Raw genomic sequence first — 24,567 nt, 5'->3', positions numbered from 1 at the left:
TTATCTAATGCAAAAGACAACCAGCTCTCGCTGTGAGTCTAATCTATTGACTAAGTTCAATGTTCCAGCTCTCGATGTTAACACAGATCGAGCGTCGACCGATGCTATGGTATGAGCGTCGATCGATGCTACAGATGAGTGTCGATCGATGCTATGGTATAAGCGTCGATCGACATGCCTTAGGCAAGCGTTATCGATCTGATCGATTATGTTCAACTAGATTCCTAGACCAACTTCGTATGCGCCTAGGTATCTAATCCAGCAAGATTCGGGTTCCGTTAATAGATTGCACTCTCGTGCCTCTCAATTGTCCTGTGATTCTAGGTTCAAGCAATTAGTCACACTCTCGTGGTTTTCTAGCTACTCTAGATCCTTGTATTACAAGCTATGTGAGATCTTTAGATATCCTAACAATCATATAATTCAGAAATTCATTCAAAAACCCTAGAAATCCTAAACCTAGCAGGTGGATCTACTCATGCATGATGTTGTCACAGAAATCCTAGATGAATACATAAAATATAAAAACAAAACAATGGAGTTTCAAGAGGACTCTGAAGGAGTTCTTCTCTTCTCTCCTAACCTAGAACAAGAATAAACAAAGCGTAGATAGCGTGTAGCCGTCAACAATGGCTTATAAATAACATAAATAGGGTTCTAGTCGTCCAAGGGTATTCTGGTAATTGGGGTTGCTTCTGGGCTTCAGCGGTCATAAAAATGCTCAGCCCATATTCTGACATCACTGTCGATCGACACCAATGTTGTGTTATTGATATCTTGCATATTTGCATTGTTTTAGTCATTCATTCTTGCACATTTTGATCATCTAGATTAAATCTAGGCATCCTTTAGGTTTCATATTGCATACATAGTCTTTATTAGGTGTTGGAGCATCCCTTAGAGTTTTTGGAGGTATTTGGAGACATTTGGGCTCTTAAGGAGTAGAAAATGATCATCTTGGTGAGTAGAGGAGCTGGAGCGACCTACTGGAGCGAGGTGATGCACCCGCTCTGGACGAGTGAAGTGTAGAGCAACCCACGGAAGCGAGGTATGACACCCGCTCTGTACCAGAGCGACTTCTCGCAGCAAGGTAGCGTACCCGCTCTCGGCCCAACATCCCGTCAACAACTTTCGAGAACCGGAGCGACCAAGACGGAGAGAGGTGGGTACATCGCGTGCCAAATCCATGAAGTGCGAAGGAAGCCAGAGCGACGTCCCGGAGCGAGGTGGCGAACCCGCTGTGAAGCTAGAGCGACCCACTGGAGCGGGGTCACAAAACCCGCGCGCTAGATCTATATTTGGTGGATTTTTCATATTTTGCTGGACCTTCTCAGACTTGTTTTTGAGGCCCACTAGGTTTTTAGGAGTCCTATAAATACTCTCTAAACCTAAATTAGGACTTATCTTGTTTTCTATCTAATCAAAAGCCACTTTTGGGAAAAATATCTAATCTTGATCATAATTTCTTTTCTTTGCTTGATTATCTTGCTCTCTAATCATGTTTAAACCTTGAATCATCCATGTTTTGGGGTTATTCATGTCTATTAGTGAGTAGACTAATCTTGGATTCATGGGCAAGGGTGATTAAGGGTGCTTAGAGAAGATCTAGGGTGTTTAGTGTTAGATTTAATTGTTTTCTTGCTTGTTGAGGGTTGTCAATGCTATTTTAGTCTTGATCATACTAAATAGATCTCTAGGCATTTTCTGCCCACAAGGTGTATGATGAAATGTCTGAACCAACTCTTCAATGCTTTTAGCTTGCTTTACCTAAGAGATTAGTTGCTAAAGGAGTTAAGATTGCTATTGGACTTGTTCTCCATGTTTGCTTTAGTAACATTCAACCTAAGAGATTAGATGCTTGAGTTGCTTTACCAAAAGAACATTCATCTAGAGATAGAGCTTGTTTGGCTTAGTGTCTAGGCATAAGGAGTGTTTGATTGATAGCTTGTCACCCTTATATTGGATCTACATCACCCAAGATCAAATGCCTAGCCCCATGAGTCCTCTTGCTTCATATTGAGAAAGAAAGATCATTACTTTATTGCATTAGCTTATTAGTTCTTAGTTCATACGATCTTTTAAACCGGATTGCACTTAGCTTAAGCATGAACTTGCATTCCCTTTGCTTTAGAATCACCTAGGATTGGTTCGACAATTTTTTTACTACAACATTTGATTAGGAGCCTTAAAAACTCCTAACATCAAATTGGCGCGGTTGCCATGAATGTTTTTGGTAAAGTAACTCAAGCATCTAATCTCTTAGGTTGAATGTTACTAACACAAACATGGAGAACAAGTCCAATAGCAATCTTAACTCCTTTAGCAACTAATCTCTTAGGTAAAGCTAGAGGAAGCCACTAAGATTGAGCTATCACACTATGATAAGCTCCTTTTCCCCCAAGAGTTCTCACCAAAGCTCAGAAGAAGGTGCTCTCCAAGTTCAGGAAAGATCTTAGTGATGTTGGGGTCAAGCTTCCAGAAATCTCGGGTATGCGTGAAGCTCATGTCCAGATGATGCTCATCAAGGACATTCTAGACCACCAAGCTGAAGTGGCCGAGCTTTTGGACATCTCCATTCTGAAGATTGATCCACCAATCCCTCCAAAGTCCCTCCCTAAGCTTGAGTTTCAAGGGATGTTCACCTTGCCTTGCTACCTTGGTAAGCTCACTTTTGATGATGCTCTTATTGATTCTGGTGCAAGTGTGATTGTGATCTCAATGGAGATGATGAAGAGTCTAGGGATTGAGAGCATGGAGCCAAACACATCTTCCCTACAGTTTGGAGATTCCTCTTCTACAACCCCTATTGGTCTCATCAAGGACTTCCCTTTGAAGATTGGAGCATGCACCATTCCTATAGACCTCACTGTTCTGAAGATGGCAACTGAGAAGAGAGTCCCATTGATCCTTGGCACTCCATTCCTCACAACAGTGGAAGCTTGCATAGAATTTGCCAACAAGAAGGTCACACTCCTAAATGTGAACAAAGCTGTCTCCTATCAACTACAATCCCCAAAGATGAATGCTGAGTATTGTGGAACAATCATTTGTGGAGAATCCTCTATTGAGAATACCAAGGATGAAGGGGTTGGTATTGAGAAAGAAGGTCTTGCTGGAGAGTCCTCTAAAGAGCTGTGTGATGAGCACTTGGAAAGTGCTAAAAGGGAGGAGGTGAGTAGAGCCACAAAGGCTGCTCATGACAAGAGGAAGATTGTGAAAGAACCTCATCCTCCACCTCTTGATAAGACTCCTCACACTCTCACTCTCCACCCAATGAAGCTTAAGGATGGGGCCATTGAGTACAAATCAAGTGCAAGGAAGGTCTAAGCCATTTTCAAGTGCAAGGGCCATCATCACTCCTCAGCTCCAGAATGATCCAATCAAGCTTCAAGAGCCTCTCTCTCAAATCCTCACCATCACTCTTGAAAGTGGGAAGGATCCTCCTCCTCCACTCTCCGCTTGAGGTACCCTCCAACCTTTCCATTGTATATACCAGTTTATCTTTGCATATTGCTTTCCTTTGGGTATCTCTCCCTTACTCACACAGAGACTGTGTGATTTAAGTGTGGGGGAGGTACCAAGTATTTGATCATGTTTGCTTTGATAATTTTGAGTCTCTTGCATTGCATTGGATACATATATGCATAGAAAAACCAAAAAAATTTCAAATTTTTGAATCATGTAGTTGCATCACTTGCATTCTTAAGATTGAGTCTAGAGCATATAGGATGCATTCACTTGCATATGGAGCAGCTGATTGATATTTCCTTGTATAGAACACTGGTTTGCACTGAATTTGACACCCTAGTTAAACATATCAAGTAGCTTAAGCATCTTTTGAAAGGCTCGCATGCTTCGAGCCTTGAAAACTCTTATTGAAACTTGTTTGCTTGCTTGATATTGGCATTGTTCTTAAGATTAGCTACAATCTGAACTTGGCTTGAATGAACTTAATATCTCTTGCATATGGGCATTTGCATACTTGATCATGGGTCTCATACACATTTGGGTTATCTTTCCCCATTGTACCACTTTTTGTTAACCCAAATGGCGCTTCCTTACCCTTGAACCCTAGCCATTCTTTGAAGCCTACATTTATTTGCATGAGTGAGGCCTCTTTTGACAGTTTGTCATGTGCAAAATCTTGAAAGTATTGGGAGCGACATGGATTTGTTCTCATCCCTTGCTAGCATAGGGTCATCATTTGAGCTAGCTTCTAGGATGGTGAGTGGGGTCTTTGTTCCTTAAAGGTTTATATCTTGGGTTTGGCAACTGATAAAGTTGAGATTGATGAACAAAAGATTGTCATGGGAAAGAAAAGCCCTAGGGACCTAGAATAGAAAAATAAGAAAGCTCTTGATTGTATTGTTTGAGACCTTCCCCCTCTAAAAAAAAAAAAAGAAAGATTCAATAAGATAGTGGGGAAGGGATAATAAAAAGTGTTAGAGCTTAGAAATGTGAAAAGTGAATAAGAGGTCCTTAGTGGTTGAGTCTTAAGAAAAGAATGTTGTTCATTGGGTGAGTAATGTGAGTGTTTTCATTTGGGTTATGGGATGAATGAAAAGGGTGTAGAATTTGTAATAACTTAGGAATGGGGTAGAATGATGAGGATGGATCCATGTATGCATGAATTGCTCATAGTCTTAGATATATTTTGCATAATGATCAAGCTCCTTGATTCTTGAGTGATTGCCACCTTAAAATGACAACAATTGAATCATTCTCTTCATTCATATTAGACAATTGCTTACCTAGCCAAATGATTGAGATCATGTGCCCATTTGTGAGAATTCACCTTGTGTGTGTGTGTGAATCAATGTGAGAGCTGGTTTAAAGAACTTGTTAGTTGATGAGTAGTGCAACTTGTGTAGAGGCATAAGAGTATGGATAGACCTAGAGAAGCTAGAGTATAATAAGAGAGTTTGCTCATGTTATTTGCTATATTTCTTTAGGATGTTAAATTGAGTGCTAGGAAGTGTTTCTTGTGGCTATGACATCCCACCTTCAAACCTCTCTTCCTCTAACTCTTGAAAGTTTACTTGTGGACAAGTAAAGGACTAGTGTGGGGGAGTTGATATCTTGCATATTTGCATTGTTTTAGTCATTCATTCTTGCACATTTTGATCATCTAGATTAAATCTAGGCATCTTTAAGTTTCATATTTCATACTTAAGTCTTTATTAGGTGTTGGAGCATCCCTTAGAGGTTTTGGAGGTATTTGGAGACATTTGGGCTCGTAAGGAGTAGAAAATGATCATCTTGGCGAGTAGAGGAGCTGGAGCGACCTACTGGAGCGAGGTGATGCACCTGCTCTGGACGAGTGAAGTGTAGAGCGACCCACTGGAGCGAGGTATGACACCCGCTCTGTACCAGAGCGACCTCTTGCAGCGAGGTAGCATACCCGCTCTGTACCAGAGCGACCTCTCGCAGCGAGGTAGCGTATCCGCTCTGGACCCAACATCCCGTCGACAACTTTCGAGAACCGGAGCGACCAAGACGGAGCGAGGTGGGTACATCGCGCGCCAAATCCATGAAGTGCGAAGGAAGCCAGAGCGACGTCCCGAAGCGAGGTGGCGAACCCGCTGTGAAGCTGGAGCGACCCACTAAAGCGGGGTAACAAACCCGCGCGCAAGATCTATATTTGGTGGATTTTTCATGTTTTGCTGGACCTTCTCAGACTTGTTTTTGATCCCCACTAGGTTTTTAGGAGTCCTATAAATACTCTCTAAACCTAAATTAAGATTTATCTTGTTTTCTATCTAATTAAAAGCCACTTTTGGGAAAAAGATCTAATCTTGATCATAATTTCTTATCTTTGCTTGATTATCTTGCTCTCTAATCATGTTTAACCTTGAATCATCCATGGTTTTGGGGTTATTCATGTCTATTAGTGAGTATACTAATCTTGGATTCATGGGCTAGGGTGATTAAGGGTGATTAGGGAAGATCTAGGGTGTTTAGTGTTAGATTTACTTGTTTCCTTGATTGTTGAGGGTTCTCAATGCTATTTTAGTCTTGATCATACTAAAATAGATCTCTAGGCATTTTCTGCCAACAAGGTGTATGATGAAATGCATGAACCAACTATTTTAGTCTTGATCATACTAAAATAGATCTCTAGGCATTTCCTGCCCACAAGGTGTATGATGAAATGCCTGAACCAACTCTTCAATGCTTTTAGCTTGCTTTACCTAAGAGATTGGTTGCTAAAGGAGTTAAGATTGCTATTGGACTTGTTCTCCATGTTTGCTTTAGTAACATTCAACCTAAGAGATTAGATACTTGAGTTGCTTTACCAAAAGAACATTCATCTAGAGATAGAGCTTGTTTAGCTTAGTGTCTAGGCATAAGGAAAGTGTTTGATTGATAGCTTGCCATCCTTAGATTGGATCTACATCACCCAAGATCAAATGCCTAGCCCCATGAGTCCTCTTGCTTCATATTGAGAAAGGAAGATCATTACTTTATTGCATTAGCTAATTATTTCTTAGTTCATACCATATTTAAAACCGGATTGCACTTAGCTTAAGCATTAAAGTGGGGATTTGAATTAAGTGGTGACGTGCAAGTAGAGTAAATGATTCAGATAATTAAAATTCAATATTAAATATAAGCCAATCTAGGGTTTCTTATTGGGTATCAACGTGATAGACTATGGATTTTACCCACTTTTAGCCATGGTCTATAAGTGTTTTAATATATATTTACTACTATATAGAGTATTTACAGGTTCAGGGACGATTTGGAGGAATGTGGTGATTTTGGTGTCCTTTGGAGCCTTTTGAGTGTAGCGCTGCACGGACGTGTCAGATGTCTAGCTATGGATGGAGGTCTTCCCACCGTTAGATTGAGCCCATCATCTGATACAAGATAGAGCTTTGAGTTAGCTTTCCAGTGCCACCTGTTTGAGGTCAATCAGCATCATGTAGCAGAAGTTATGCCCATTTTATTGAAGAGTGATCAGTTTGCCTCGCAAGAGGAAGCTGTCGAGGAGATGAAGGACTGTCGATTGATAACTGATGTTAGGAGTTTTCAAGGCTCCTAATCAAATGTTGTAGTATAAAAGATTGTCGAACCAATCCTAGGTGATTCTAAAGCAAAGGGAATGCAAGTTACTTAGCGTGAACAATGGTCCTTGTGCGTTGCTCCGAGTATGTCTACTGGTCATGCACCTGGATCATTGGCTGAAACAAAGAAAGAAAAGCAAGTTAGATGTCTTAGACTAAATATAGAACTGAAAAACAAGGGTAAAATATATGGTCCCCGTCGCAACAGCGCCAAAACTTGGTACACTAAAACTGAACCTTTCCTACTGTCAAGTTAACAGTGGTAATTGTAGTATTTGGGATTCAATCCAGAGGACCAGTCAACACTTTATTCTTATAAGTTTTCAATTTAGCTAAAACTAAGAGCTCGCAAGATTAGAAAGACAGAACCGTCAACAACACCGGCCTACTAAAATCACAATGGATGATCTAGGAGGCCAGAATGATCTCACTGCTGCACTGGCACTCATGCAACAACATATGCAGCAGATGCAACAGACCATCAACGCACAAGAAGCTGCTCGCGAAACAGCTGCCGAACTCGCTACTCAGCAAGTTGAGCAACAAGGCGCTCCCATCGGAGAGCGGAACCTTCTGTGGAACTTCCCTACCACTCGCTCCGCCATCAACCCCCTACCTACACCCGACATGATTATGAGATCAAGCCTGCTTTGATCGGCCTGGTGCATAAAAAAATGTTCAATGGTCTCGCGGCTGAAATCCCTTTGGACCACATCGAGAACTTTGAGAGAGTTTGCAACTTCTCTCGTGCGAATGGAGTGCCACCAGACTATGTCAAATGCACGTTGTTCCCATTCTCTTTGGATGGGAAAGCATCTCGCTGGCTAGCCTCTCTCCCGACTGGTACAATTACTACATGGGAAGTAGTCAGACCAGCGTTTTAAAGCCACTTCTACACAAAGACGAAAACCACAGCTCTGAGGCATAAAATCTCCAATTTTAAGCAAAAAACCGACGAGCCCTTCTATGATGCTTGGGAGCGGTACAAGGAGTACCGAAGGGAATGCCCTCACCATGGGTTTGAGGATGATTACATACTAGAAGTGTTCTATGATGGAGTGAGCTATGAGTTTCGCAATGCTCTTGATTCCTCGAGCAATGGAGATTTCATAACCCAAACAACACTAGGCGCATTCGCACTGATCGAAAATATGGCGTCCAGCTCCCTCAACAAGAACAAGGAGAATGACCGCTCCAAAAGCGTAAACAGCATAGACAACCTCGTGGCCAAGGGTGATCAGCTGTTGAAGGGTAATCAGAGCCAAGTGTTCATAATGGAGGAAGAAACTGCATCAGAGAACAATGTTTCAGACGCCACACCTGAAGGGGGCAATACCATCGATGATCAGCAAGAAGTGAGCTACGTCAATGGACAAGGATGACAGTACAAGAACTACCACCCGATCCCCAACGTTAGGAACATTCCTCACCTCTTTGCGTATCCAAAGACTGACAAACCGGTTGACAACGCGCAGAACAGTCAAGGACAGAACAGTGGCTATCAGAAACCGTACCAGGGAAGAACATATGTCCTTAGCAAGGCGCAGCACAACCAGTTCCAGAACCAAAAACAGCAGACTGCTCAACAAACCGCTCCTTCGCCAGCGATTGCTCCGCAAGACGAGATGAAGGGTCTAGCGACGATCATGCAGCAGTTGCTCCAGGGTCAACAAATTCATGGGAAAGCGTTAAATCAAATCACCACGGACATCAACTCTAGGATGAACCAAATGTTTAATGACTTAAGTACCAAATACGATAATGTAGCCAGCCATATGCGTCAGATGGACGTGCAGATCGCGCAGACAGCCGGGAGAGTCAAGAGGCAGCAAGGTACTCAACCTGGAAAGACCGATAAGAACCCTAAGGAATGAAGTGCCATAGCACTAAGGAGCAGAAGAAGACTACCGGACGCAGTCCCCAAGAAGTTGTCAGCGGTGGAAAGCTAAAGGAGGGTGAGCAACCACGATCTGAAGCACCCCCTTTATCTGACGAGGAACCGGAACAGTCTGCTGAGACTGATCCAACCCCTGTCGCTACACCTGTTGAGCCTGTTCCTTCGCGCGAATACACCCCTAAGGTTCCATACCCTGTTCCAGCAAAGACATCTCGCAAGGATCGGTAGGAGACAAAGTGTAAAAAGATACTAGAGGATCTAACTATCAAGTTACCTCTTATGGATGCGATCCAGATGATGCCTTATAGGCGCAGTTTGACGAAAGGTTTGATCTCTGACAAGATTACCGGGGACAGTGAGCTATTGATGGTTTCAAAGGAGTGCACTGCGATACTTCAGAACGGGCCGATTAAGAAATTGGATGATCCAAGCAAGTTTGTTCTCTCGATACAAATTGGGAAAACAGTATTCGCTTGTTCTTTATGCAATCTGGGTTCTAGCGTCAATCTCATGCCTTACTCCGTGGCAAAACGACTGGGCTTCACAGATTTCAAACCGACGAGAATCTCCCTGGTGTTCGCCGACAGATCAGTCAAGTCACCGGTGGGTATTCTGGAAGATCTCCATGTCCGAGTGGGCAACACCTTTGTTCCAACAGATTTTGTCGTACTGGAGGTTGAAGAGGAACCGAGAGATCCACTCATCATGGGTCATCCTTTCTTGTGCACAGCTGGTGCGATCATTGATGTTCGACAAGGAAGGATTGATCTTCACCTAGGTGACATTGCGATGAAGTTCGAGATGAACAAATTGCTGAAGAAACCAATGCTGGACGCGCAGAGTTACACAGTTGAGGATGAAGATCAAGCGTTATTCCCTCAAGAAGGAATGATTGAGGAAATCTTGACCAATGATCCACTCGAACTAGCCCTGATCCGATCTGAGACCGAGCACAACGTCATGAGCGTGGACGCGGATGGCTACAACAAGATGCTTGACTCTGCCAAAAGCATGGAAAAGCTTTTCACCTATCTAAGTCTGGGGAGAAAGACGAGAGCAATCAGAGCAGTGCAACGGGAGCAGCCACTTCGAAAAGCGCTACAAAGCCGAACATGCAACTCGACGATCCATGGACCGAATTGAAAGCTCCAAAGATCGTGCTTAAATCCCTCCCTACGGGGCTCAGGTACGCACTCTTAGGACCAAATTCCACCTATCCTGTTATTATGAACTCTGAATTGAACAATGAGGAAATTGCTAAACTTTTGTGTGATCTTAGAAAGTATCGTAAGGCATTAGGATATTCTCTAGCTGACATTCATGGTATCCCACCTGATATGTGCATGCATAGAATACACCTAGAAAATGAATCAATGACTTCTATAGAACATCAGAGGAGGTTAAATCCGAATCTGAAGGATGTTGTAAAGAAAGAGATAATGAAACTTCTAGAGGCTGGTGTGATCTACGCCATCTCAGATAGCAATTGGGTCAGCCATGTTCATGTAGTTCTTAAGAAAGGTGGCATAACTGTCATAACAAATGAAAAGAATGGATTGATCCCTACTCGAACTATAACTAGACATTGAATGTGCATTGATTTTCGCAAATTGAATGCTGCGACTCGCAAGGATCACTTTCCACTCCCTTTCATTGATCAAATGCTTGAAATGTTGGCTAACCACCCATACTATTGCTTTTTAGATTGTTATTCAGGTTTCTTTCAGATCCCTATCCACCCAGATGATCAGGAGAAGACGACGTTCACATGCCCATACGGCATGTTTGCCTACAGGAGAATGACATTCAGCTTGAGCAATGCTCATGTGACCTTTCAACGTTGCATGATGTCTATTTTTACTGATCTGATTGAGGACATAATGGAAGTTTTCATGGATGACTTTAGTGTCTATGGAAGCTCCTTTTCTGTTTGTTTGAAAAACTTGTGCAGGGTGTTGCAGTGATGCGAGGAGAAAGATCTGGTGCTAAACTGGGAGAAGTGTCACTTCATGGTCAAGGATGGAATTGTTCTCGGTCACAAGATCTCTAAGAAGGGGGTCGAGGTTGACAAGGAAAAGATTGAGGTGATGATGAGCTTGTAGCCACCAACATCAGTCAAGGGAATCAGGAGTTTCTTAGGGCACGCCGGTTTTTACAGGAGGTTCATCAAGGACTTCTCAATGATCGCAAGACAACTCACAGACTGCTATGCAAGGATACCAAGTTCGAGTTTGATACTGATTGCTTGAATGCATTCCATACCATAAAAGGAACCTTGTTCAGTGCACCAGTTGTCCAGCCTCCAGACTGGGACTTACCTTTCGAGATCATGACAGATGCGAGTGATTTCGCAGTGGGGGCAGTGTTGGGACAGCAGAAAGATAAGAAACTGCATGTGATTTACTACGCGAGCATGACTATGGATGACGCCCAATGCAGATATGCCACAACCGAGAAAGAGATTTTAGCCATTGTCTACGCCTTCGAAAAATTTAGGTCCTATCTAGTAGGTTCTAAAGTGATAGTGCACAAGGATCACGTGGCTCTGAGATACTTGCTGACCAAGAAAGACGCCAAACCGCGCTTGCTCCGATGGATCCTCCTGCTCCAGGAATTCGATCTTGAGATCAAGGATAAGAAGGGGATTGAAAATGGAGTCGCAGATCATCTGTCAAGAATGAAGATCGACGAAGAAACTGCTCTCGACGACAGTTTCCCCCAAAGAACAAGTCTACGCAATTGGTCTGTATGTCGAGAACAGACTGGACACCCTTGCCACAGACTGTTCTGCTGATTGTTCCGCAGACTGTTCCTCGGATTCTCCCGTAGATTGCTCCATAGACCAGGAACAATTTGTTGCTGCTATCAAGAACAGATATTCCCACCTACCTTGGTTTGCTGAGATAGCTAATTTCTTAGCTGCAGAGAAGGAACCAGTTGAGTTTACTGGGAATAAGAAGAAAAAATTCCCGAGGGATGCAAAACTCTACTTTTGGGATGAACCGTTCCTTTATCGACACTGCAAGGATGGAGTTTTCCGACGATGTGTTCCCGAAGCTCAGATTCCAGAGATCCTGCATCATTGCCACGGTTCTTCTTATGCTGGACACTTTGCGGCATTCAAGACCGTCTCCAAGGTCTTGCAAGCCGGCTTCTGGTGGCCCACAATGTTCCGTGATGCTCAAGCTTTCATCTCCAAGTGCAATTCCTGCCAAAGACCGGGGAACATCAGCAAGAGAAACAAGATGCCTCAGAATTTCATACTTGAGATTGAGGTTTTCAACTGTTGGGGAATTGATTTCATGGGACCATTCCCACCTTCGTACAAGAACGAGTACATTCTAGTCGTGGTGGACTATGTCTCAAAGTGGGTAGAAGCAATCGCCAGCCCTACTAATGACGCGCGTGTTGTGACCAAGATGTTCAAAACCATAATCTTTCCATGGTTTGGAGTACCTAGAGTGGTCATAAGCGATGGAGGCACCCACTTTATCAACAAGGTTTTCCAAGGCCTCTTGAAGAAGAACGGTGTCAAGCATAAGGTTGCAACCGCATATCATCCGCATACGAGTGGCCAAGTGGAAGTGTTTAATAGAGAGATCAAGAGCATCCTACAGAAAACAGTCGGAACTACACGAAAGGATTGGTCTCTCAAATTAGATGATGCACTATGGGCATACAGAACAGCGTACAAGACGCCACTCGGGACCACTCCATATCACCTGGTCTATGGCAAGGTGTGTCATCTCCCAGTGGAGCTTGAGTACAAGGCGGCATGGGCTGTCAAACTGCTCAACTTTGATATCAAATCAGCCAAGGAGAGGCGGTCCATCCAGATTCACGAGCTCGAAGAGATCAGGCACCTGGCTTATGAGAGCACAAAAATCTACAAGGAAAAGACCACGGCATATCATGACAAGCGGATCATTAGCTGAAGCTTCGAACCAAACGATAAGGTCCTGCTTTTCAACTCCAGGCTGAAGTTGTTCCCTGGGAAGCTGAAGTCCAGATGGTCAGGCCCGTCTACCAACAAGGAGGTCCGACCATACGGAGCAATTGTGTTGATGGATCCTAATGGGGGAGAGTTCGTTGTTAATGGACAGCGTCTTAAGCCATACCTTGCTGAAACAATAATCGCAGAAGGTGAAGAAATTCCCCTATGCGATCACTCCACAGCCTAATTGGCTACCCAAAGTCAAGCTAATGACTTAAATCGAACGCTTGGTGGAAGGCAACCCACTGGTAAGTGTAAATATGTTTTTCTTTCCAAATTTTTCTGTAGTTTGTTTTGAAATTTGTTCTAGGAAAAAGAAAACTGAAGCTTCCAGGAGGAGCAATCTGCAGACTGTTCTCGCTGAAGAACAGCCGCTCCTTCAGGTAAGTCTTCGACCCCAAAAAAATATATATATATAAAATAAAATAAAAAAGGAGAGAAGGGGAAGCGGTTAGGGTTTTCCTATTAAAGGCAACCCACTCCACTCCCCCACTTAGCTCAAAATCGCCGCACACTCCCTCTCCCTAGAGATAAAACCTAAAGTCAAAATCTTAAACCTATCAATCGATTGTCAAGATTTTGGTTCTAACTCTTTGGGTTTTCGAGTTCAATTCTGTCTTTGAGGTCCTCCTCTCTCAATCGAACAAGATGCCTCCACGGACCAAGCAAAAGTCGGTTAAAACCCCGAAAATCACCCGCGAGAACTATGTGCCGCCTCCGAACCACAATGCTCCGGCTTCATACCCATGGCCGCGCAAGGACCAAGAGGGTCAGCCAATCAATATCGACGACCCGACGCTCCTCGACTTCAACTGCGAGGGATGGGACAAGGAGTCTGCGAAACGGTACAACTCACTCCTCAACATCGAGATCCTCCCCACTCGTTTCGGTCACGCAGACACCCTCGTCTCCCTTGGTCTCGACACTGATGTGTTCAAAACACTCCACGCCATGAGGATTGCTCCTCTCTGCTACCGAACGCATGAACTCTACAAGGATCTTGTTTGCCAAGTGCTCGCTACGGCTCACATCGGGTACGACGATCCCTCCAAGCCAACGTATGAGAACTGTTTCTTCTCTTTCATGGCCGACGGCAAATTCTGCTCTCTCTCGCTCGACAAGCTCAATGAGATTTATGAGATCTAAGACGAGCATAGAGAAGTGGCAGTCATTAACAAGTTCACGCCAACAGACCGTTTTTGGGATTGTGGGAACCAAAATTCACACCGTCGATTATAATAAATAATAATGGAGGAAAACCGAGTGAACCCGTTTTTCCTTGAAGGTCTGAATTCTCTGCGTAATTACTTTAGAACGATAAAAAGATAGATAATCGCTCAGAGGAATTTTATTGAATAGTATGAATACAAGATTTCTCCGAGAGGAGTAGAGATATGCTAACTATCGGAACAACAGGACAAGAGGCGGCCAAGACGTCCTAAGCCTTGCCGTGCTAGTCTAACCACCTAAGCCCTAAGTTCTCTTAGCTAGCGGGAGTTCTCTAAGTCTAAATTCTTGGATCCCCTTTTCTTCTGCTCCTGCTCTCCTTATATAGTCGCTTTAGGTCGGTGGCCCATCCTTCGCCTTCGGGCCCAAGTCTATCTCTTTTGGGAATATTCCATTTTTCGTCGATCTTGATAGTTATCCTCGAATCTTTACAATTATCTTTGGAAACTTAGCATTTATCGTATTTCTGTGAGTTAGGAAAAACCGTCATAACCTTTATGGGCTTGAATCCCTTCTGAGAGCGTGGATGGGCCTCTAGACCAGTTTGGATCCTTGCGGACCGTTCTTAGGCCTTTTGGCGTTTATACGATTTCTCGGTTTTAGTCATAAAACTTCGAGAATAACTTTAATCCAAACGAAACGAGAAGTATATGGTCCCGAAGGTCGGATATCACAGCTATACGGAAGATACGGGAGTCGAAGTAAGTCGGACAGGCCGTGATCAGGTCGAGCTCGCCGGGCGAGCCGACTCGCGTGACGGCTGATGGTTGAGCTCGCCTGGCGAGTGCAACCACACGACGGTCCGGCGAGCTGACCGGAGCGATGGTTGAGCTCGCCAGGCGAGTATAACCACACGTCGGTTCATCTCGCCGGCGAGCTGACCGACGTGATGGTTGAGCTCGCTGGCGAGCTGACCCGCGTGATGGTTCAGCTCTCCGGCGAGTGGCTTTGGTGCGGGATTTCGCTCGTTCGTTCACTTCCATTCTTTCTTTCAGTGAATGTTTTGCGAGAAATCCGTGAATAAGAAATAATCATAGCCGTTGATTTTGAAATAACCATTTTTGACCCCAACAGTTAGCCCCCAGCCCGTAAGACTCGGAGACGATTTTGCGGGCGAATGATGTGAATTAGAAATCGAAATCTTTGGCTAAGAATATTTATTGCGGAAATCCACATCACCCTCATATCCTTATAAGTAGCAACTCACCACTCCTCATTCTTCACACATCTCTTTCTCTCACATTTTCTTTTCTTAAAACTACCTATCAAGAATGTCTTCCTCCCCAAGTGAAAAGAAAAGCTCCAACGTTGAGATGGGTGAGGCCAACTCGGCACTTCCGACTCCGGCCACGCATGAAGCTACTCCAACCTTCGTCGCCGGGTTTCTTTCTTTCAAAGAGAGACTGTCCAGACGCAGTGCCGGGAAGGAAGGGGGTCGGATTCAGCCTGAGGTGCCAGCTATCCTTTATTTGCCTGCGATGTCAACCTCGGCTAGAGGAAACAAGTCCCCTGGTGATGCCGCGCCCCTCGCAGAATCGGCCACGGTTTCTGTTCAAGTTCCGGAGGTCTCGGCTCAACCCTTGGGCTCTTCGACAACACCAGTCCCAGCTCCTAAGGAGGAGAAGGCGACGGAGTTGATGCCTCCGCCTCTGGATAGGAAGGAGATCGTCCTAGGGCTTTCCGCGTCCTAGGGCTTTCCGCGTCCAGTGCTGCTCCTTTGACCAAAAGTCGCAAGAGGACTGGCGCTGCGACCGAGACCGTCAAGAAGAGGAGATGTACCGCTGGCGCGAAAGGGGAGCCCTCGGGACCTTTGTCGCAACATCGTGCCAAAGTTTGTTTTGACTATTTTCAGCATAAGCCACCTTGTTTTATGATTATCCTGACCCTTATTTCATGTATAGTTTGTATCCCTGATTGACGGGATGCTCAGCGACTGCGGATCAGAGATAGAGCGTTTGACAAGGGGCCTGGATGAATCGCAAGAGGCACTGAAAGAAGCTGAGGCCACGTTGAAATCTACTGAAGCTGCTCGTGCTGATGAGCTCTCTCAGCTGGAGGTTCGGGTCAGCGATCTCGAGTGGGACTCGGAAAGTCGGCGAGCGCATTGTTCAAGCTGAAGAAAGAGAAGAAGAGCAAGGCTTCCGAAGTCCGTCGTCTCCAGCGTGAAATTCAGAACCGAGAAGAGTCGAGGACTGTTGTTTCGAGGGATGATTTTCACGCTCGCCTGACGAGGATGGCTGTTCTGTTTGATTCCCTCATGGTAGTCCTTGAGAAGGACCTGGCTCTGGCGAGGGTCGAGGGAAGCCTCAACGAGATCCACCTGGTCGAAGGCGACATGGCTCCGACTCTGGACTCCGAAGAAGCCAGGCTGTTGTCTCGCAAGGAGGAGTTGAAGGCTTCCGACGGGGACTTCGACTCGATCCTCTCTCAGCTGCAGTTCGAGTGCACCCTCACGCCTTGTTTAGGAGAGACCGAGGGGCAAGGCCCCGTGGCTGAAGAAGGTGGAGATGTTGCGAGCGGGAGAGGAAACGACGAAGCGGACGAGGGAGGCGATGGCTGTGCGGTTGAGGATGAAGGTGGTGCTCCGAGGAGTGCTTAGGGTAACGTTCCTTTCGGGGATTTTTTTATTTTTTGTTTTGGCCTGTTTGTGAGGCCACAGTTTGCATGTTTCGGGACTGGCCGTTGGTTGCTTCGAATCCCTGCCCTTGTTAGGGCTTTTTGTATAATGCTTGGCTCAATCTATAAAACCTTTTCGGCTTATTATAAATCGAGAGAACTCCGGGTTTTTCGAAGTTAGAGGGCGAAGGAGTGAGTTTTCGTCTCGTTCCTTGCCCCCGGACGATCACCGTATCCATAGTCTGTTGAGCGCGCAGCTTTTGCTTTGTGCGAGGACTCGTGAAAACGCATAGACTTAAGTGAAGAGACAAGTTTTGGGATCTCATATCGGGATGTCGATATTATGCCATTGAGATGTCAGGATCCAGTAAGACTGGGTTTAGGGCAAGACCTAGGTTTACTTTCGGACTAAGGCTATGCGATGACAAGTCGGCTTTCGTTTTGCCTGTTTGCGATTTCTACCTGATTCGTACCGATATAAAGTCCGCGAAGTGATATCGGCTTATATGACTTGTCTTGGCATGAATCGAGCTACTTCCAAAGGCCGTTTGGAGGTGCTGGCCAAAATTGGATTTTCTTGTATAGCGCGCTATGGTATCCTTGTCGGATGTAAGAGAGCCTATCCTTTCGAGGGCGGCTAGTCTGTTTAGGACGTTAGGGTTCGTTTGTTGTGATCAGCAACAAAGAAGTGATGCCATTTTAAAGGCATTTTACCGTTAGAGGTATGTTGATTTTGGAAACCAGAGTGTTGTTTCCATAATGTTGGAAAGACCGTAACTTCAAGCGTGTTGCGACGTCTCGCAGTGCCAGAAGTTAATCTTTTTTGTTTTGAGCCGCGTTTTTCTTGCAGGCTTTTTACCAAAGATGCTTTTTTTATGAGCATTCGTGGGTTTGTTGGTTTTAGCGTGATAGCTAATTCAGGCGTTCTAGGCGAGTTCTGGACCGCCGTTCTAGCCGTTTGTCGGATAGTGGGCTTAGCGATTGTAGCGTCGCGTTTTTTTTTTTTGTAAAAAGTTTCGAAAAGATCGACTTTTTGAAAGTTGTGTGAGTATACGAGTATACGTACCCATTCCCTCCCCCCCCTTTTAAAGATGGGGGGATAGCTGAACTCGCTGGGCGAGCTGCCTACGTACCCTTTTTTCGGGGATCAATCCATCTCGTAGTTCTTTGGATCCACTTTACGATTAGTGGTAGTATTTCTTAAGATGCATCGCGTTCCAGGTTCTTTGGGTCTTGACGTCCTGCATGTTTGCGATTTGGTATGATCCTGGTCGGACTACCTTTATGACCTTGTATGGACCTTCCCAGTTTTCCTGCGTTACGTTCGGCAGTATTTTGGAAGACTTTGCGAAGGACCAGGTCGCCTTCCTTGAACCTGCGATGGCGAACGTTTGATTTGTAGTATTTTACGGTGGCGTGCTGGTAATTTTGGATTCGTATGAGAGCTTGATTCGCCGCTCGTTAATTAGATCGAGTTCGTCCAGCATCGCGCTGTTATGATCTTCTCGTTCGGGGAAGAATCTTCTCCGTACTCCGGGAAATTCTCTTTCGCGGGGATCATACATTCCGTTCCGTAAACGAGGGCGAATGGGGTTTCACCCGTAGCCCATCTCGGGGTCGTACGATGCAACCAAAGAACTCCTTCGAGCTCTTCTACCCATCGCCCCTTTTTGGCTTCTAAGCGCTTTTTTAACCCGTCGAGGACGGTTTTGTTGATGGTCTCTGCCTGGCCATTGCACTGCAGATATCTGGGAGTCGACTTGGTCAGTCGTATCTTCCACTTCTCGCAAAATGCTTCGAATCGGGTAGAGATGAACTGAGATCCGTTGTCTGTCACGATTTCGTAAGGGACCCCATGTCTGGTGATGATCTTCTTCCATACGAAGTTCTCGACTTGTACGTCTTTGATACTTGCGTAGGAATCTGCCTCTACCCACTTTGAGAAGAAATCCATGAGGACCAGGAGGAAGCGCTTCTGCTTCGAATTATGTAATGGCCCGACGATATCCATGGACCATCGCATGAAGGGATACGGAGACGAGATGGACGAGAGGACTTCTGCGGGTTGATGGATTGTCGACGCGTGCCTTTGGCATTTTTCGCACTTCCGTGCGAACTTCTCACAATCTTTGATCATAGTTGGCCAGTAATAACCATGGCGTTTTATTTTTACGGCAAGAGATCTTCCGCCGGAGTGGTTCCCACATGATCCGAAATGAACCTCCTCCATTTGTAGATTTCTCCTTCTACCGTTACATATCGCGCGGCCTGGGTCTTGATTTTTCGGGCCGCCAATTTCTCAGTGGGAAGCGTTCCGTTGATTATGTATGCTCGGATTTGCTCTAGCCATGGGCTGTCGCAGCCGTATTCCGACTGATCCACGTTTTCTTCTGGTGGGTCTTCGACTTCCTCCGCATTTTCGATTTGTGCTCGAATCAGATTGGCGACCACTGGTGGTCCGATGCTTGGGTGTTCGATGAACTCGACGGGGATTACTCGTCTTAGTCCAGAGTCTGAACTTGATGCGAGTGCGACAAGGCATCCGCCTGAGTGTTTTCTGAGCGAGGAATCCTAGTGAGGCCGAAGTGGTTGAAGTCTTGGGAGAGGTCTTGTATGAGTTTTAGATATGCATCCATTCTTTCGTCCCTCGCTTCGTATTCTCCGCTGTACTGATTTGCGACTAACTGAGAGTCACAGTAAGCGTGAATGTTGTGGATCTTAAGCCCACGGGCTAATCGTAATCCTGCGACGTGTGCTTCATATTCGGCCTCGTTGTTCGACGCATGGAATTCCAATCGGAACGACTGTTCCAAAACTTTGCCGGTCGGAGACGTGAGCCGGATTCTGATCCCGGATCCTTGTTTGGACGATGATCCGTCGACATGAAGGATCCAGGTTGAGTCCGGTTCCGTGTTTGTCATATCCCCCATGGGCAATTCTACCAAGAAGTCCGCTAGTATTTGAGATTTTGCGCAGGTTCTTGGGCGGTACTCCACGTCGTACTCGCTTAATTCGATTGCCCATTTTGCGAGTCGTCCTGACTGACTTGGACTGTGCAAGATCGTTCGTAGGGGAAGGTGGTGAGGACTATTATGGTATTCGACTGAAAGTACGGCCGGAGTTTCCTTGCCGATGTCACAACAGCGAATGCTAGTTTCTCCATCAGGGGATACCGGGTCTCAGCGTCCAGTAACGTTTTGCTTATGTAGAAGATTGGTTTTTGCTCACCGCATTCCTCTCTAATCAAAACGCCGCTTAGCGCTGTTGTGGAGACTGCGATGTACAGGAACAAGGGTTCTCCCTCCACTGGTTTTGCGAGGACGGGAGGAGTGGCCAGGTAACGTTTTAGCTGTTGGAAAGCTTTCTCACATTCCTCCGACCATTCGAACTTCTTATTCCCTTTCAGCGTGTCGTAGAAAGGAAGACACTTATCCGTCGAGCGCGAGATGAAACGGTTCAAGGCCGCGACTCTTCCGGTTAGCCTTTGGATTTCCCGTTTCGTCTTTTGCGAGACCATTTCTATTAACGTGTTTATCTGCTTAGGATTGGCTTCGATCCCATGACACGTGACTAGGTACCCGAGAAATTCTCCTGATGCCACAGCGAATCTACACTTTGCAGGGTTTAGTTTCATGTTGTGGGTGTTAAGTCTTGCAAAGCACTCCTCCAAATGGGAGACGTGGTCGTGCTCGTCAAGAGACTTTACGAGCATGTCATCGATGTATACCTCCATAGTCTTGCTGAGCTGTTCGGAGAAAATTCGATTGACAAGTCGCTGGTAAGTGGCGCCTGCATTCTTGAGACTGAAAGGCATTACTTTGTAGCAATATGTTCCCTAATCGGTGATGAACGGAGTTTTCTCACGATCGTCGGGATTCATCATGATCTGATTGTACCCGGAGAAGGCATCCATAAATGATAAGAGTTTGTTCCCTGCTGTTGCTTCGACCAGTAGGTCGATGTGCGGGAGTGGGAAGCAATCCTTTGGACATGCCTTGTTGAGATCGGTGAAATCGACGCATACTCGCCATTTACCGTTTTTCTTTTTGACCACGACCGGGTTAGCGAGCCAGTCTGGATACCTAACTTCTGTTATTGATCCGACCTTCAGGAGTCTTTCGACTTCCTCATTTACCACGGTAGCACTCTCCGGTCCTAGCTTTCGTCTTTTTTGTTTGACGGGTCTGTAGGTCGGATCGATGTTAAGCTCATGATACGTTATGCCGATATCGATCCCTGGCATATCTTCCGCGGCCCAAGCGAACGCATTGAGGTTCTTTTTGAGACAGGCGATGAGCTCTGTCTTTAGTGGCTCGCGGAGGTTGGCTCCAATCTCGACGCATCGCTCCGGAGAGGATTCGTCGAGGCAGATCGAAATTACCGGTTCGCAAGTCGGTTCGTGCTTCCCTTCTAGGGCTTCGGCCCTTTGAGATTGCCAGAAGACTTCCGAGTCTCGTTTCTGGGCGTTCTCATCGAGTGTCAGCTTTTTTTTCTTTTTATGGGAAGTTTTGATCGAAAATTTCTTTCTTTTTAACTCGGCGGCGAAACATACTTGCGACATCCTGTAGTCTCCTTGTATAGTTTCGACTCCACGAGGGGTTGAAACTAAAGGCACAGATGGAATGTCGAAGGGATCGCTCGCATGGAATTCAGCCATGGAGTACCGACGATCGCGTTGTACGATGTTGGGCGGTCGATGACTAAGAATTCCGTGACTTTGATGACGCTCCCGGCTTTAACAACGAGGTCGATCGAGCCGAGAGTCATAGTAGCATCTCCCGAGAGTCCGAATATCGAGCTGGGTCTTTCCGTAACAGCGCATAGATCGATCTCCATTCTTTCGAGAGTGCTTTTGTAGATAATATTGGCCGAGCATCCGGTGTCGACCAACACTCTCGCTACGTCGATGTCCTGGACCGTCAGCTCGACGACAAGGAGATCGTTGTGGAGTTTAGCCTGATCGGCCGTTGCCCGGTCCTTGAAAGAAACGACATCGTTAGCTGCTGGAGCGGATATTTTGTGTCTTTTATCGTTTAGTGATTTTTGAGTTAGAGAATTCGTCCTTGCCCCTCCTTCTAGCGCCAAACTGTGGGAACTGAAATTCACACCGTCGTTTATAATAAATAATAATGGAGGAAAACCAAGTGAACCCGTTTTTCCTTGAAGGTCTGAATTCTCTGCGTAATCACTTTAGAACGATAAAAAGATAGATAATCGCTCAGAGGCGTTATATTGAATAGTATGAATACAAGATTTCTCCGAGAGGAGTAGAGATATGCTAACTATCGGAACAACAGGACAAGAGGCGGCCAAGACGTCCTAAGCCTTGCCGTGCTAGTCTAACCACCTAAGCCCTAAGTTCTCTTAGCTAGCAGGAGTTCTCTAAGTCTAAATTCTCGGATCCCCTTTTCTTCTGCTTCTTCTCTCCTTGTATAGTCGCTTTAGGTCGGTGGCCCATCCTTCGCCTTCGGGCCCAATTCTATCTCTTTTGGGAATATTCTATTTTTCGTCGATCTTGATAGTTATCCTCGAATCTTTACATTTATCTTTGGAAACTTAGCATTTATCGTATTTCTGTGAGTTAGGACAAACCGTCATAACTTTTATGGGCTCGAATCCCTTCTTAGAGCGTGGATGGGCCTCTAGACCAGTTTGGATCCTTGCGGACCGTTCTTAGGCCTTTTGGCGTTTATACGATTTCTCGGTTTTAGTCATAAAACTTCGAGAATAACTTTAATCAAAACAAAACGAGAAGTATATGGTCGCGAAGGTCGGATATCACAGCTATACGGAAGATACGGGAGTTGAAGTAAGTCGGACAGGCCGGGATCAGGTCGAGCTCGCCGGGCGAGCCGACTCGCGTGATGGCCGAACTCGCCAGCGAGCACAACCACACGACGGTTCAGCTCGCCGGGCGAGTATAACCACACGTCGGTTCAGCTCTCCGGCGATCTGACCGACTAGATGGTTGAGCTCACCGGCGAGCTGACCTGCGTGATGGTTAAGCTCTCCAGCGAGTGGCTTTTGTGCGGGATTTCGCTCGTTCGTTCACTTCTGATCTTTCTTTCAATGAATGTTTTGCGAGAAATCCGTGAATAAGAAATAATCATAGCCGTTGATTTCGAAATAACCATTTTTGACCCCAACAGGGACCTCATTGCGAACGGAACATTCACATCCCGAAAGGCGTACCAGTCCAAGATCAGAAACCCTACTCTAAGGGTGATTGCAAAGATGGTCTCCAACCTCTTGTTCGCTAATGATCAGACCTCGAAGGTCACCAAGGGAGAGTTGAAAATGTTATACTCGGGGCTTGAGGGTGAGATCCGCAGAGCTAGGGACATCCCAATCCAGTCGGTTAACACTAACCCTGGGTACCATCTCATATGGATGTTCTATACACGACGAGACTGTTTGATGCAAGCCGAAAACAAGTCCGAGGGGAAAAATGATCGCTGTGGTATCCTACTCACTCCTCTCTTCAAGTACTTTGGCATCGATCTCCGTTCAAACGCGGTCAACCATTAGAACGAGTACATCGACACCCCTTATATGATCGCTTGCCACATCCTCTGCGACGAGTGCACCTACAAGTTCGCGGACAAGGAGGGAAACGTGATGTACTGCAAGCTCCCGCAGCCACAGCGGACGAACTTCAGCACGATCGAGAACATCCGCCTCTTGCCTGACCGGAGTTCCTTTGCACCGATCCGCGAGCACCGCCCCCTGATCAAGACATGGATGATGTAGAGGACATTACACCAAACAAGGATCTAAGTCTGGGGGAATTGATATGTGGTGTTTTTGACACCATTGTGTATATACTTTCTAACTTGTTTTCAGTGTTTTATCGAGTTAGTCTAGTCCTTTTAGAGTCATTTCAGGTCTGGAGTAGACTGAGGAACCAAAGGAAGAAGCGTGAAGAAAGGAGCAAGAATTGGAGTCTTACCCTGCGGAACAATCGAGCGGAGCAGTCTGAAGGTTGATCCCACTAGGAACAGCCAGACGATTGTTCCCGACATTTATGGAAGTTTCAATATCTTTCAAAGATTTGCCCTAATCACCTTTTCTCTCCTCTGAAGTCGATGGCGCCTCCATATAAAAAGCCATCCTTATCTTTATTTTATGGACTACGCTAGTTTTGCAAGAGTCCTGGACCTATTGTTGAATAATTGCTATTGTAAGGGAGACGGCTCCTCTTCTTGACAGAGAAGATCATCATGAACCCTATTGAGTTATCTTTGGATTTATATGCAGTATTATTCAGTTATCATGTCTGGTTCATCTTGTGTTATGGCTGAGTAGTCGGCTAGCTTGTCTAGTGTTCTAGGGTGTTAATCGCAAGGCTAAACATAAATAAGCAACTCTATTGTGTCTTCGTTCATCCCGACTCTTAATGCTAGCTCTAACCTGATCACTTACTGCTAGATCTTAGGTTTAATCTGCTCATTAACCGTGTAGTAGGTTGCTTGATATTGAATGAATGAGCCATGCATCTCTAGTCAGCGAAAGTAGATACTAGAGTGTTCGGTGAAACTATCGGACTTGATCTCTATTGCTTGTGATCGATCCTTGATCCAAACGACAGTTTAGGTATCAAGGTCGAACCGCAAAGGGAACAGCACCACGACCTTATTTTTTGGTTTCATGTTTAAAGGCAGGAAATGACATGGTTTTCTTCATAAGACTTCGTGAGTTGCACCGTAGTATCAAGTTCCTCGTTGAGTTTGGAGTAGGACCTCGGCTCGTAGTCTGGGCCATCAAAC

At 45.5% G+C, this 24,567-nt stretch overlaps 3 protein-coding genes and 1 non-coding gene across 4 annotated transcripts; 2 read left to right on the top strand and 2 right to left on the bottom strand.

Moving 5' to 3' along the window:
• The first annotated feature begins 7,741 nt into the window (after positions 1–7,741).
• LOC125595006 lies at positions 7,742–8,941 on the top strand. Its single transcript, XM_048770993.1, has 3 exons — positions 7,742–7,910; positions 7,983–8,422; positions 8,516–8,941. Exons 1-3 carry the CDS (start codon positions 7,742–7,744, stop codon positions 8,939–8,941), a joined length of 1,035 nt encoding a protein of 344 aa, XP_048626950.1.
• Positions 7,982–8,088, bottom strand: LOC125595008. Its single transcript, XR_007330073.1, has one exon. It is a non-coding gene; the product is annotated as a small nucleolar RNA R71 (small nucleolar RNA).
• Positions 8,938–14,104, top strand: LOC125595005. Its single transcript, XM_048770992.1, has 11 exons — positions 8,938–9,188; positions 9,273–9,973; positions 10,015–10,150; positions 10,244–10,454; positions 10,692–10,790; positions 10,916–10,976; positions 11,067–11,675; positions 11,770–12,823; positions 12,941–13,107; positions 13,247–13,341; positions 13,535–14,104. The coding sequence occupies exons 1-11, from the start codon at positions 8,938–8,940 to the stop codon at positions 14,102–14,104; spliced, it is 3,954 nt and encodes a 1,317-aa protein (XP_048626949.1).
• Positions 14,105–20,636: 6,532 nt separating this feature from the next.
• Positions 20,637–21,637, bottom strand: LOC125595004. The gene is made up of 3 exons (XM_048770991.1): positions 21,466–21,637; positions 20,937–21,406; positions 20,637–20,843 (listed from the first exon to the last, which is right to left on the bottom strand). Exons 1-3 carry the CDS (start codon positions 21,635–21,637, stop codon positions 20,637–20,639), a joined length of 849 nt encoding a protein of 282 aa, XP_048626948.1.
• Positions 21,638–24,567: the final 2,930 nt, after the last annotated feature.

This window comes from Brassica napus, assembly GCF_020379485.1.
Source record: "Brassica napus cultivar Da-Ae chromosome C8 unlocalized genomic scaffold, Da-Ae chrC08_Random_1, whole genome shotgun sequence".
Lineage (NCBI taxonomy): Eukaryota > Viridiplantae > Streptophyta > Magnoliopsida > Brassicales > Brassicaceae > Brassica > Brassica napus.
Note: the sequence above shows the minus strand (reverse complement) of the source record. Positions and strands in the feature narration are given on the sequence as shown.